Source organism: Nylanderia fulva, unplaced genomic scaffold (genome assembly GCF_048542155.1).
Source record: "Nylanderia fulva isolate GAGA-0341 unplaced genomic scaffold, ASM4854215v1 Scaffold26, whole genome shotgun sequence".
Taxonomy (NCBI): Eukaryota; Metazoa; Arthropoda; class Insecta; order Hymenoptera; family Formicidae; genus Nylanderia; species Nylanderia fulva.
In genome coordinates this window covers 94,191-106,729 of record NW_028190325.1, presented here as the reverse complement: position 1 = coordinate 106,729, position 12,539 = coordinate 94,191, and the positions used below count along the sequence as shown (strand labels likewise).

Genomic DNA, 12,539 nt, shown 5'->3' with positions numbered 1-12,539 from the left:
TTCTTTAGATATCGTTTTGATTTATCAGAGGTACTCATCGACACAAATATTATTATTGTATTACATGACAGGAAATGTCACACAATTAATATTTTCTATATAATTGATAATTATTTAAACAGAAATATCTTTAGCGAAGACTCAAACCCTCACAGTAAAAATTCTACAAAAGAGCCACCTTGTAGTAAAATCACTTTACTAAAATGTAAGATACAAGGGAAAGAAAAGGAGTTTGTATGTACATATTTCTTGTGGTTTGTCACGTATTTTTTCAAAAATATATGATATTATTAAAAGAGAAAAATGAAATTCTCATACAGGGTAAGATACTAATTGCTTGGAAAATTATATACATAATATATTATTTTATTTTTGTGTTAAATCGTAAAGTTATATGTTTCGAGCATGTGATGTTTCTAACCTCTCTATGAAACTATTTCTATTTTTTATATATTTATTCAAAATTATAATAAATTCATTGATTTTAATCAATTTTGTTATGAATAATATACGTTGTTTAGAATTATGTAAAAGAAACAATGTACTTAAAGTATAAAAATATATGTAAAAATATTTTCTATTTTTCTGTTACAGTTTAGTAATTTACTTGGTACAGTCTACCATAAAGGAGACTTACTTTTTTCTCCAGATGGATTATCAGTTATTAGCCCTGTAGGAAATAGAATTACAATTTTTGATTTAAAAAAGTAAGTATAACTTAGTGAATATATATATCTAAAAACTTGAAAAAAATCTTTTAAAGTTTTATATGATATTTGTTAGAAAGTTTTATATACAAGAATAATTTTATTTTCAGCAATAAATCTATAACGCTTCCTGTGGAAAGCAGATTTAATTATGTGACTATAGATATATCACCAAATGGCAGTATGCTAATTGCAATTAATACAGGTAAAATTTGTTTCTGCATATGTGCATTTATTGTAGAAATTAAATTTATAACAGTATTTAGTAAGAATTTAAAGAATTTTTACAAAAGGTAGAAAACAACTTTATAACTTTATATTTGCAGATGGTGAAGCTCACATAATTAGTTTGATAAGTAAAGTTATTCTACATAAATATAGATTTAAAGGGCGTCCCAAGTGTGTGAAATTTTCCCCAGATGGAAAATATTTTGCAGTTTGCAAAGGAGGTGGTGGTATGTAATTCAAGTGCTATGTGCATGAAACTGTATTCATAGCACATAACTTTTGGAATCATTTAAAATAACATTTCTTTTTATGTTTCAGTTTTTGTTTTTAACGCACCAAGTTTACAAACAGGAAATTATAATCCGTTTATTCTGGAACGTTCATTTCATGGAGCTACCGCTGAAACTACATGCATTAATTGGTCTTTTGATTCAAAACTATTAGCAGTTGGTTCAAAGGATACTACTATAAAGATATATAGTTTACAAAAATATGCAAATCTTAGGTGGATTACATTGGGTGGTCACTCTGATGTTATAGTGGCATGTTTCTTTGAAAAGAAAGATTATGACATGTATACTATTAGCAAGTAAGTACAAAATAATTAAAATACTTATTAAGTTTAAATTGATAATTTTTTCACTATAATTGCCAATTTCACAAATAGTTTTATAATATTTCTAAAATATTTTGTATAAGCAAGTTATGCTGTTATAAACCTCGAGAGGGTTTCTTTTACAGAAATGGCCGACTTTTTGTGTGGGAATGCACGATTGATCCGGATGATTGGGTTGAATGGCAGCCACCTGCAAAAAAAGAAAAGTCTAATGATAGTGAAAGTGATAGTGAAGATGATATTGACATAGACAAGATTATAGAAAAAACAGAAAAGCAAAAGGCGCGTGCTGAACGTAAATTATTAGAATCAGGTGATGAATTTTTTTATATTAAAAGATGTAAAAATCTCTGAAGTCACCAGATGATAATTAAAAATGGTAGTAATTTAATCAACCAACTCTGGCTATTTAATAATCTTTATTTAATGATAGTTAATTGATAGTTAATTGTTTCACATTATATCATGTCACATATTAAAATCAGAAATTAAGTTTCTATATAGAAAGTTGTGTTTTAGCACTTGATAAGGGCCGAAACCCATGGCCGAAACGTCGTGAATATTAAATAAAGATTATTAAATAGCCAGAGTTGGTTGATTAAATTACTACCATTTTTTTTATATTATTTTATAAGATCTTTCAATTTTTCGTATTATTTATAAATTATATTGTAAGACTAAAAAAAATATTTTACTTATAAAAATATGTATTTTAGATGATTTGCTGGAAAATGAAGAAGAAGAAGAGGATATTATAAAAGAAGAAAATATCCAAAAGACAAAAATTAAATTGCTAGGTTATAGAAAACAAGCTACTTTTTATTTGGAAAACGAAGTCCAGAAGCAGTATAAGGAAGCAAGGCTTACTGCAGCTGCTTATCATCAAGATACTCGTATAATGGTTGTAGGTTTTAATATAGGTTCATTTTATTTATACGAAATGCCGCACGCCAATTTGATTCATTCATTAAGGTATAGTAACATTTTAGTTGTATAAGAAAATAAATTTATATACACATATATTTACATACATTTATTATGCTAGAGATATATATTTAATAATACTAAATTGTTTTATTTTATATGGTTACAGTATTTCCCGACAACGTATCTCGTCAATAGCATTAAATTCTACTGGAGATTGGATAGCTATAGGATGTGCTCACGCTGGTCAGCTACTAGTTTGGGAATGGCAAAGCGAGACATATGCGATGAAACAGCAAGGACACAGAACCAATATGAACTGTCTTGCGTATAGTCCCGATGGCCAATATATCATAACAGGCGGCGACGACGGAAAAGTCAAACTATGGAATACGCTGACCGGATTTTGCACGCTCACGTTTCACGAACACGCCTCGTCGATATCTGGCGTGTTGTTCAGCCACAATCGTAAATTCGTCGCTTCCGCCTCATTGGACGGAACGGTACGTGCTTACGATCTAGCGAGATACAGGAACTTTCGAACTCTTACGTCGCCACGGCCGGTGCAATTCTCTTGCTTGGCGATCGACAGGAGTGATGAATTTATCGCGGCGGGTGGTCAAGATTTCTTTGATGTGTATCTGTGGAGCATGAAACTCGGGACTCTTTTAGAGGTACGCATATATAATTTTGACAAACGCATATACAATTTCGACAATTTTTGTCGATATTATGAATCATTGATAATACACATTAAAATATACTTTAAAACTGATTAATATAATTTTATAAAATAGGTATATTAAAATATACTTAAAATATATTTTAGATATTAAGCGGTCACGAGGGACCTGTTGCAAGCTTGGCGTTCAATCCCAATCCTGCTAGTACGGAACTGGTATCTGCGTCCTGGGATAAGACGGTGAAAATATGGAATGCCATCGAGAACGGTTCCGCGCACGAGACTATACGATTAATCGCTGATGCCTTGTGCGTGACTTATAAACCAAACGGGGAAGAGATTGCTGTCGCTACATTAGACGGACAGATTACGTTTTTCGAGTGTAAAACGGCAAGACAAACGGGTTTCATCGAGGGTAGAAACGATTTAGGCGCCGGTAGATCTAAAACAGACCTTATTACAGCAAAGAAAAATTTGCAGGGCAAGTAAGTAGTTTGATGTAAGAAACATTATCCATATCAAATAATGTTTTAATTGATTATTAAATATTTATATTTATTTTTTCAGAGCCTTCACTACTTTATGTTATTCGGCCGATGGTACATGTATATTAGCCGGTGGTCGTTCCAAGAACGTGTGTATTTATAATGTTCAAGAGTCAATATTATTGAAAAAATATGAAATCACTCAGAATAGATCTCTGGATGGTGTGGATGTAAGGAACAATTTCTTTTTTTTTTTTATTTAAATTTGCAATTAATCGCAAAAAATAATACTATTTATTTGTATCTAATTTTTATAATGCTAATCGTTTTATTTCTATTCTGGCAGGATGTTATAAACAGGAAATATATGTCTGAATTTGGAAATAGAGCTTTAATTGAGTATCGTGAAGGCGGAAACATATCGTTACGATTACCAGGTGTTAGGAGTGGTGATAAGGCAAGCAGGAGAGTCAAACCGGAAGTGAGAGTACTTTGCTTACAATTTTCTCCTACAGGTAAAAATAAATAATTGTCAATTTTTGTGAAGTTAACGTAATCAATTTAATTATAAAATTTATTGTATGAAAAAATATTTTAAAAGTCGCATGTTATTATGGAGAGCATATGATACAATAGTCAGTTTTATGCTATTTTACGCTATTTTGTTTTGTTTATTGAGAGTTTCAAATATTTTTTCATACAATGAATAATTTACTAATAATTTAAAGTGGTCAAATTAAATGACTTACTCTATATTTATGTGAAATAGGACAAGCATGGGCTGCAGCAACAACGGAAGGTTTATTGATATACTCTTTAGATATTGGATTGATATTCGATCCATTTCAATTGGAGCTTGGAGTTACTCCGGATACTGTAAAAGAAACACTTAACGAACGCGAGTATGCAAAAGGTATACATCTTTATACTAGAATTAATAATAATAAAATAAACGAATATGCATGCAGGTATGTTAATAATATGTTAAACGCGCAATATACTCTTCTTTTAGCATTAATGATGGCACTGAAACTAAACGAGAAGCTATTAACACAACAAGTTATAGAAGCTATTCCATACAATGAAAGTAAGAGTTTATCTTTATAAGAGTACACATACACATCTTTAATTAAACATACTAATAATTTTATCAATTTTATATATAATTATTTTATTATTCGAACAATTATATATATATATATATATATATATATATATATATAAACTATTTTTATTATATTACAGTTGAATTAACGACGACGAGTATGCCAGACATTTACGTAGAAAAGTTATTGAAATTTATAGCGTCCGAACTGGAATCAACTAGACATATACATTTCTATCTTCTATGGATAGAAACAATTCTTACAAAACACGGATTGCGAATTAATACTGCACTTCAAATGCCGGTATTATTGATGCTACATAAGAATATGCAGAAGAAATATGACGATTTGAGTAGAATGTAAGTTTATACTATATTTTCTTGACTGTAATAACATATATTACTATAAATTGGAAAATAATTGGAAATATTATTCTCTTTTCTTACAGATGTGATTTTAATCAATACACATTAAGCTACATACTGAGATTAGGAGAATTAAAATCTGCGAAAAATAAATCGAAACATTTCGCTATCAAGATAGATAACGAATCTTTCTCCGATGCTTCCATAGAAGAAATGGATACCAATTGAATTTTAAATTAAATTTCATAGAACGAAGAAAATAATACAAAATTGTAAAAAAAAAAAAAAAAAAAATACAAATGCCGAACAAGATTCCATCTCTAAAAATTTTTAATATATTTCTAATTTAATTGATTCACGTATCTCAATAGATACGAAAGAAATTTTAATTATGGATTGCATGTAAAGCAAGATTTATAATCGAAATTTGCATCGTTTATTTGATTACGGCGCCTTTTTAAGCAATACTATCGGCCAGTATGAAACAACAAAAAATAGAAAGAGTATAGGAAATACAATTCTGCTATAGCAATCTATTTTCTCAGAGCGAGTTTTACGCGTCTGCGTCGTCTGACATCCCGGATTTGGCGTCCACAGGGTTGGTAGGAGATGTCGACCACTTCGTTTATTTGTCGGTTTAATCTTGTAAATAAACTCATCATCCCAGATACTCTGTCCTTTACACATCGTCGTTAATCGCTAAAAATAAATAATTAATATTCAACAAAGATGAGATGCAATTAATAAAATGATCCGATGAGACTGAATTTCGAACCGAAGGAGATCCTGTGGAACTTTGCGAATCATTCTCGGCGTCGAGCACCTTAACGACGACGAATTCACCCAACGCCGCAAACACGAACATCATGCAGCCGGCCATCCAGACGTCCAGTGCCTACATAAGCAAGCTCTTACAAATTTTCGTATAAAAGAAAACAAATACGAAGGCGTGCCCTACATTATATGGACAGCTTGAAGATGAGACTGTTGGAGTACATTTGCAAACTTACTTTAATGTATGCTACTGGCGGAATGTCGCTCTTGAGTCCGGTGAACATCGTTACCAGTGTTAGCATACTCGTGACCAGAAGAGCCACTCGACCAGGAATCGCGTCCAAGCCCAGCCAGAAGCTGAACCAAGAGAGCATCACTACCAGAGTCGAGGGCGCGAATGTCTGTATCAAGTGGTGACCGATCTGTCTCTCGAACCGAAAGAAGACTACTAATCGTGAGAAATTTCCTACGGAAATTATCTTTCAAGTTTACATTGCTCTTTCTCGTTGCACGCGTAAGTAATTTTCTTCATTTCGTATATATAATATAACATATTTTATATATTTTATATATTTTATATATAATATTTAAAATAATATATAATAAAATAAAATATATAAATATTTTATATATAATTATATATTTATGTATATTTGATTTTATATGAACTTTTTTTTGGATGGATTTTAAAAGTTTGATTTAATATAGTAAAACGTATACAATGAAATTGAAAATAATTGGGTCGCAAATTTTTTATATATCGAAGTTTTATATTTAAATTAATAAATATTAAATAAAGATTAAATTTTTTTTACATATATACCATTTTTTTCGAGCATGTAATCTATGGTTTCTTCGAGTACCGCAGGTTTCCCGATGTCATATTGCAAAAGCTTCAATTCGGGATTCACCGTAACACCACCCACGCCCCACTTTAAGCGCAACTTCTTCTGATTGTAGGAAACTGTGACAAATAATCCGGATTGTCACGAGTGAACAAATTCACGAGAACATATATTCATGTTTTTTTCTCTTGTACTTTTTTGTCCTCCATTTTAAAAAGATAGATCTATAAGTAAAGTAGTACAATACCTATATTCCAAAAAGATATAACTTTTTCCCAAGAGAAATGTTAAATTTAAAAATTACAAATAGGTATTAAACTAAATTAAATATTACATTAAAATTAAAAGTATTAAATTAAGATATAAATACTGAATTAAAAATGGTACTTTATATAAAAATATGTGTGAAATTTACATCATCATTGATCACTTTTCATTTATACGCATATTTATAAAGCTTACAGCTCTCTATGTAAATTGGACAAATTTGAATATCCATTGGATATAATTGAAATTCCATCTGACAGGCGACAATGGCATTAATTCGTGCAGAATACTTAACGGTTTTATTTCGATATAATGTGACTAATGAGAATTTATGGTTCAAAGTCGCAATCTCTGAAAAATTATTACTATGAAATAATTTATATTTCCAATCACAGATAATCTGTTTTTTTTTTTTTTTTTTTTTTTCATTTGCTATGTTACCGGAAACTTTTGAATTCAAAAAATATGGATCCGGTTGCCAAAGATTGTCAAAGATTTCTGGTGGAAGTATCATATAATCATCGTCTTCTTCAAAAATATCTTGAAGCAAGTCTAATCGAGATTCTGTCCAACTTTGACTGACGAACATGTCCACACTATGAATATATTTATAATATTTTTTTTATTTCTATTTAATTATATAGATTTTATATTTTAATGAAAAAACATATAATATAATTTTATTTAATTTTAAAAAATTGTGTAGCAATTGAATTTACCGAAAATCCATATCTTCAACGTTGATAGAATTAATGTCAACTACTAAAATATTAAAGTCTACTATTATAGGTACACCTTTTTCGGATGGCGGTCTAATTTCTGCAACAATAAAATTTTATTTTTTTATATATATTATATATATATTATTTTTATATATATTATATATAACATTTTTTATATACAAATATATATATATTATTGTCTGTTAGAAACGCGCTATAAGCTGCACTTTACCTTTGACGTAACGTTCTGGCAGAAATAGCTTTGACGTCATAGTGCAATTGTTGACATTCTCGTTGAATGAGCTGTGAAAAATGTTATGGTATTGAAATTTTTTGCTTGTGAATGTTTGTTAACTCAATTTGCTCGTTCATCATTGTCGGCGCGCGCGTTCATTGCTATTTAAATTATTGTATTATATATCTATTATTGACTCTTAGAAAATTCTCGAAAAAATTAAATATAAAAAAATATTTCTTATTATTGCAATACGATTTTATATATTTATTATATATCATCAAGATAGAATCGCGATGTTTATCTTTCCGTTAGGTAACACTTATTTGATCGCGCATGAGAGAGAGAGAGAAAGAGAAGTTGTTAACGAGTGAGATAGGTTTGTATCTATTTGCAGACACAGATGTGTTTGTTATCTGTTGAAAAACATAGGAACGATAAGTTAAAAAATTTATCTTTTTACAAGAAACTTGCGAAAGTCTAAGTACATGCGTACTTGTTGTTAAAATAAATTAATATAAATAATATTACATAAGTATAAATAAGCTCAACCATTATGAAGTTTAAGTTAGGTAAAATAATGTTAAATTTTCTGCTGATTTCAAAAATTATAAATTGTTTATGCAATGTATATTAAAATTGCAATTCTTGCAATTTCTTTTTATAATATAAATTTTCGCTGAGTTATATTTTGTCTAAATTTTTTGTCAACTTGTGTCAAATTTATTTTGTGCTTATTTTTATTTACTTGTCCAATTAAAAGTATATATAATTAAAAAAAATATAAAAAAACTATTAATCTCGGCTCGAATTATTGTGTTACAATAAAAATAAAATCTCGACGGCAATCGGAGCCTATGCGGATGACATGCACAAAATTAATAAATTAAAATGAGATCTCAAGTCAAACTCATTTATTAAATTCTAAACGTTTCGACCCACTTCGGGTCTTCTTCAGTAGCTGCAAAATACAAAGAAACAAAAATAGAAGATAATCGGTACAATCAGAAAATTATAAAACTCGTATACATACAATCCGCAAATAAATTAAATATCATTCTCCTCCCTATTCAAACCGTCCGGCCGTCGGAGTGTCTCCCTAACGGTGAATTAAAAAAAAAACCAAACTATAAATTCCAAAATAAATCTGACACATACAAATGAGCAAAAATCATTAATTGAAAATAATGCAGCGCAAATTTACGTCACAATAAGAAATTGCTACAATCTTGTATGTGTGTGTCAAAATCACTTGAAACTTTCTTTTCTCTATATCTCAAGCGCAAAATTACTCGCACACGTTTTGCTACATCGTTTTTCGAAAGCGATAAAAGACACGGCGTCATTTTGTCGCGCTGTGCGTAATGAGGCAAAAATGACGTTTAAAGGAGTACGAAGTCATTTACCTCGAGGAACACACTTCCGGGAGAGAATTCCAGCACAGGTGAAGCAGAACTACTAGAAGTGTGTCCTTCATCGTAGCTGGACGTCGTGGTCAACTGAAGTCTTCAGCATCCTTTGTCATCGCGCGGTGCGCGAGACAATTAATCAATCAACTGTCATTTATGCGCGATCTAGTCCAATTGCGAATATCATTATTCGCTTATACTTGTCGTGGCAATTATGCTTTACACGAATTGCGTAACGATTTATCTATCTAGGCGTAGGTACGTTATTTACATATCGTGCGCGCTCGCTCGCTCGCTGCGCCTACAAAAGATATTTGCCGTGCCATTCTGATTTTTAACACCGAATTGCTAATGAGATTTATCGACAATCCTTGCGATTGCAGCTGCAATTCCAAAACACACGCGCCGTTCTTCCGTTTGTGTATTTTCGTATGCTTTACAGGTACTTTATTAATGCGACTCTAATTACACTGTAATTTTTAAACAGAAAACTATAGAAAGAAGAATCCAAGAAAATCATTTCTTGCACAATCTTCTTTTTATGATATATTTTAATTTTAGTCTTAGAAATATCACAAGTGTTTTTCGAAATTAAAATTGTAAGAAAGTTATTTTTTTATTACGTTAGGTATATACAGCTGTAATATTCAAAAGGGCTAAAAAATAGTATTTTATTCAAAATCGAAGTACGTATATTAGCATTTTTATCTCTCCAAAGGAATTTGTGAAAGTAATTGTACGATTGAAATTAATAATGGATTTTCTCTCTTATAATATAATTATCTATAGCTGCATGTTGAATCCGTCAAATTATATTTGGCAATTTTAATATTTGATTCATACTCAATCTAATCTGAGAAATTTTGCACACATTTTATACGCAAAAATTCGAAAATTCGTTGACTTTAAATTTGTTAATTTCGACATTAAATTGTACATCTGAAAATCCTTCAATTTCAGCGAATCACAGTTGAAAAATTTGTGTTAAATTTAACGAATTGCGCATGTCCCAAATGGTCCACAGAAATTTTTGTGTGAATTATAATATGAATGTGTTAAGTGGAGACACGAATACTGTGTTAATATTTTAACACAAAATAAATGCAAAACTTTACGTAATTTAAAATAAGTTTTGTGTAAAATTAACATAGACGCACATTGTGTTATATCTTTACATCTTTTTTCATAATTCTAATTTTAATAATTCAATTAACACAAAAACAACATAAAATTAAATTAACACACGAACGTGTTAACTATATTTAACATAAAAATTTCGACGAGGACCATCTTTAACAAGAAAACCCAAATTTCCCAACTGTGCGATAATGATTGAAAAATGTTGGATGAATTATTGCCTCTCAATTTTTTTTTGTAATTTACAACCTTACAATATACTTTTACATCTCCCTTCGTGTAATTATACTCGAGCGTGGTTTTATAAACAGTTAGATATAGGTATAGACGTGTTTATCGTTCGATAGACGGTGCCGTTCTCGAGAGGAGAAAATCTATGCGAGGAGACGGAGGGAAAGAGAAAGGTGAGAGTGAGAGTGGGTCAGTATAAGCGTCTGGTCTGGCTACGGATAGCCGGTCCCGATGCAAGGCTTCGCAAATGAAGCGAGGAGGAAGCGCCGAGATTGCGATTCGCTACGGTATACGCGTCTTCTTCCCTTTCCTTCTGCCAGCATCCCGAGCAACGGTACCGTCCATTTAGACGTCACGTCGCGTGTCTAAAGCCCGACCTCGATCGTCGGCCTCGATGGGATAAAATTTCGTTCTTCCTCTTTATTCATCTCTTTCCTCCTCAAGGACATAGACGATAGCCTGGGAAAGGGAAGCGACACCCTTTCTTTGGATTCTCTTCTTGGAGGCTGAAAAACATGACCTCTCCTCAATTGTGCATTTTTACATCAAAATATCAAAGAGTGAAATATAAGACAATAGAACGTATGTATAATATTTAGATGAGAGAGAAAGTATTTTTGCATTTTTTCAGAGATAATTGCGCGAAAAGAAGGAAGAAGTATCGCTGCGAAAGATGTTTCCATCAGGGAGAACGTGTAGCGTTTTCGTTTACATTGGCAACTCGAATAAATTGTTTTTATGTAACGGTAGTTTTTTTCTATCTTCTAAAAGTAGGATATGTAAATACATTTTTTACATACTGTTTTTTAGAGATAATTTTATTTTCGAAATTTCGCGTCCAGCTTCAGAAATCTGTACTCCTTATCTGTACTCCTTGCTCTTTTTTTGATATATTTTTGTCAATTTTTGAAGCTTTCAGTCGCATCCTCGATACTTGTAATTGGTGTGAACAGTTGATGAGTCGTTCTTAATAAGCGGGTGGTCCCAAACTTTCCCGTTTGAATCATTACCTGTCAAAAAGAACCGGTCGACGTGGTCACGTTTTTTTTGTCGAGAAGCTTTAAAGAAGAACCCTGTTATTAAATCCAAAAAGTATTTCAGATATGTGTCATACAAATTAGTTTAAATTTGCTGAGAGAGAGTCTTCATGTTTATTTTTTTCAAAAGCAAAATTAAAATTAATTCAATTTCGTTTGACTTAAACAATTCGATTTCTTTATATAGCTTTGAATCACAATTTTTAATATTTGTCAATTTTCTCATGTTTATAGATTCCAGAAGATTTCGATAGATTGAATTGACATAAAAATTGAGCTTTTATTAAATAAACAGTTTTTCTACTTAGAGTTTTAAAAGGAAAATAGGCTGAGAACTGAGATCGAAAGTAGAAGAAAAATCTCGACTCGAGTCAACGATCGCTACTTAAAATGTCAGAAAAATAATCATTTTCTTTGATCACTGTAATATACTATATATTCAACTTCAAAGAGCCTGATTACTGTTATCATTGAAAAGGATGTCGTAGGCGGATCGGCAGTAAATCGGACACTAGGTGAAGTGATGAAAAAGACAAAAATCTACACATAGAAAGCTGTTGCGCATATCTACATTTTCTTGAACCATCGTCCCCGTTATTCCGCCTCCAACGTTTAAGGTATTTTAACACGCCTCCGATTTATTCCTGAAAGGAAAAGATTTCACAAATGAGACTTCATTTGGAGAACTAATTCGACAGGAGATAGACATGAGTTTTGTAAATATAAAAAGTGAAAAGGTTGACGATTATTGACGATTTACTGACAGTTA

General features: G+C 31.0%; 2 protein-coding genes across 2 annotated transcripts; one reads left to right on the top strand and one right to left on the bottom strand.

Moving 5' to 3' along the window:
* The first annotated feature begins 139 nt into the window (after positions 1-139).
* Positions 140-5,841, top strand: LOC114939701 (periodic tryptophan protein 2 homolog). The gene is made up of 15 exons (XM_029314099.2): positions 140-321; positions 595-707; positions 818-912; positions 1,034-1,162; positions 1,254-1,524; positions 1,677-1,864; positions 2,268-2,523; positions 2,645-3,149; positions 3,305-3,642; positions 3,725-3,872; positions 3,989-4,157; positions 4,412-4,555; positions 4,655-4,729; positions 4,888-5,107; positions 5,197-5,841. The coding sequence occupies exons 1-15, from the start codon at positions 304-306 to the stop codon at positions 5,339-5,341; spliced, it is 2,814 nt and encodes a 937-aa protein (XP_029169932.1). The 5' UTR covers positions 140-303; the 3' UTR covers positions 5,342-5,841.
* On the bottom strand, positions 5,511-9,564 carry alka (glycine receptor subunit alpha alkaliphile). Its single transcript, XM_029314098.2, has 9 exons — positions 9,363-9,564; positions 7,954-8,024; positions 7,719-7,818; positions 7,441-7,595; positions 7,195-7,350; positions 6,711-6,851; positions 6,124-6,353; positions 5,889-6,008; positions 5,511-5,812 (listed from the first exon to the last, which is right to left on the bottom strand). The coding sequence occupies exons 1-9, from the start codon at positions 9,431-9,433 to the stop codon at positions 5,558-5,560; spliced, it is 1,299 nt and encodes a 432-aa protein (XP_029169931.1). The 5' UTR covers positions 9,434-9,564; the 3' UTR covers positions 5,511-5,557.
* Positions 9,565-12,539: the final 2,975 nt, after the last annotated feature.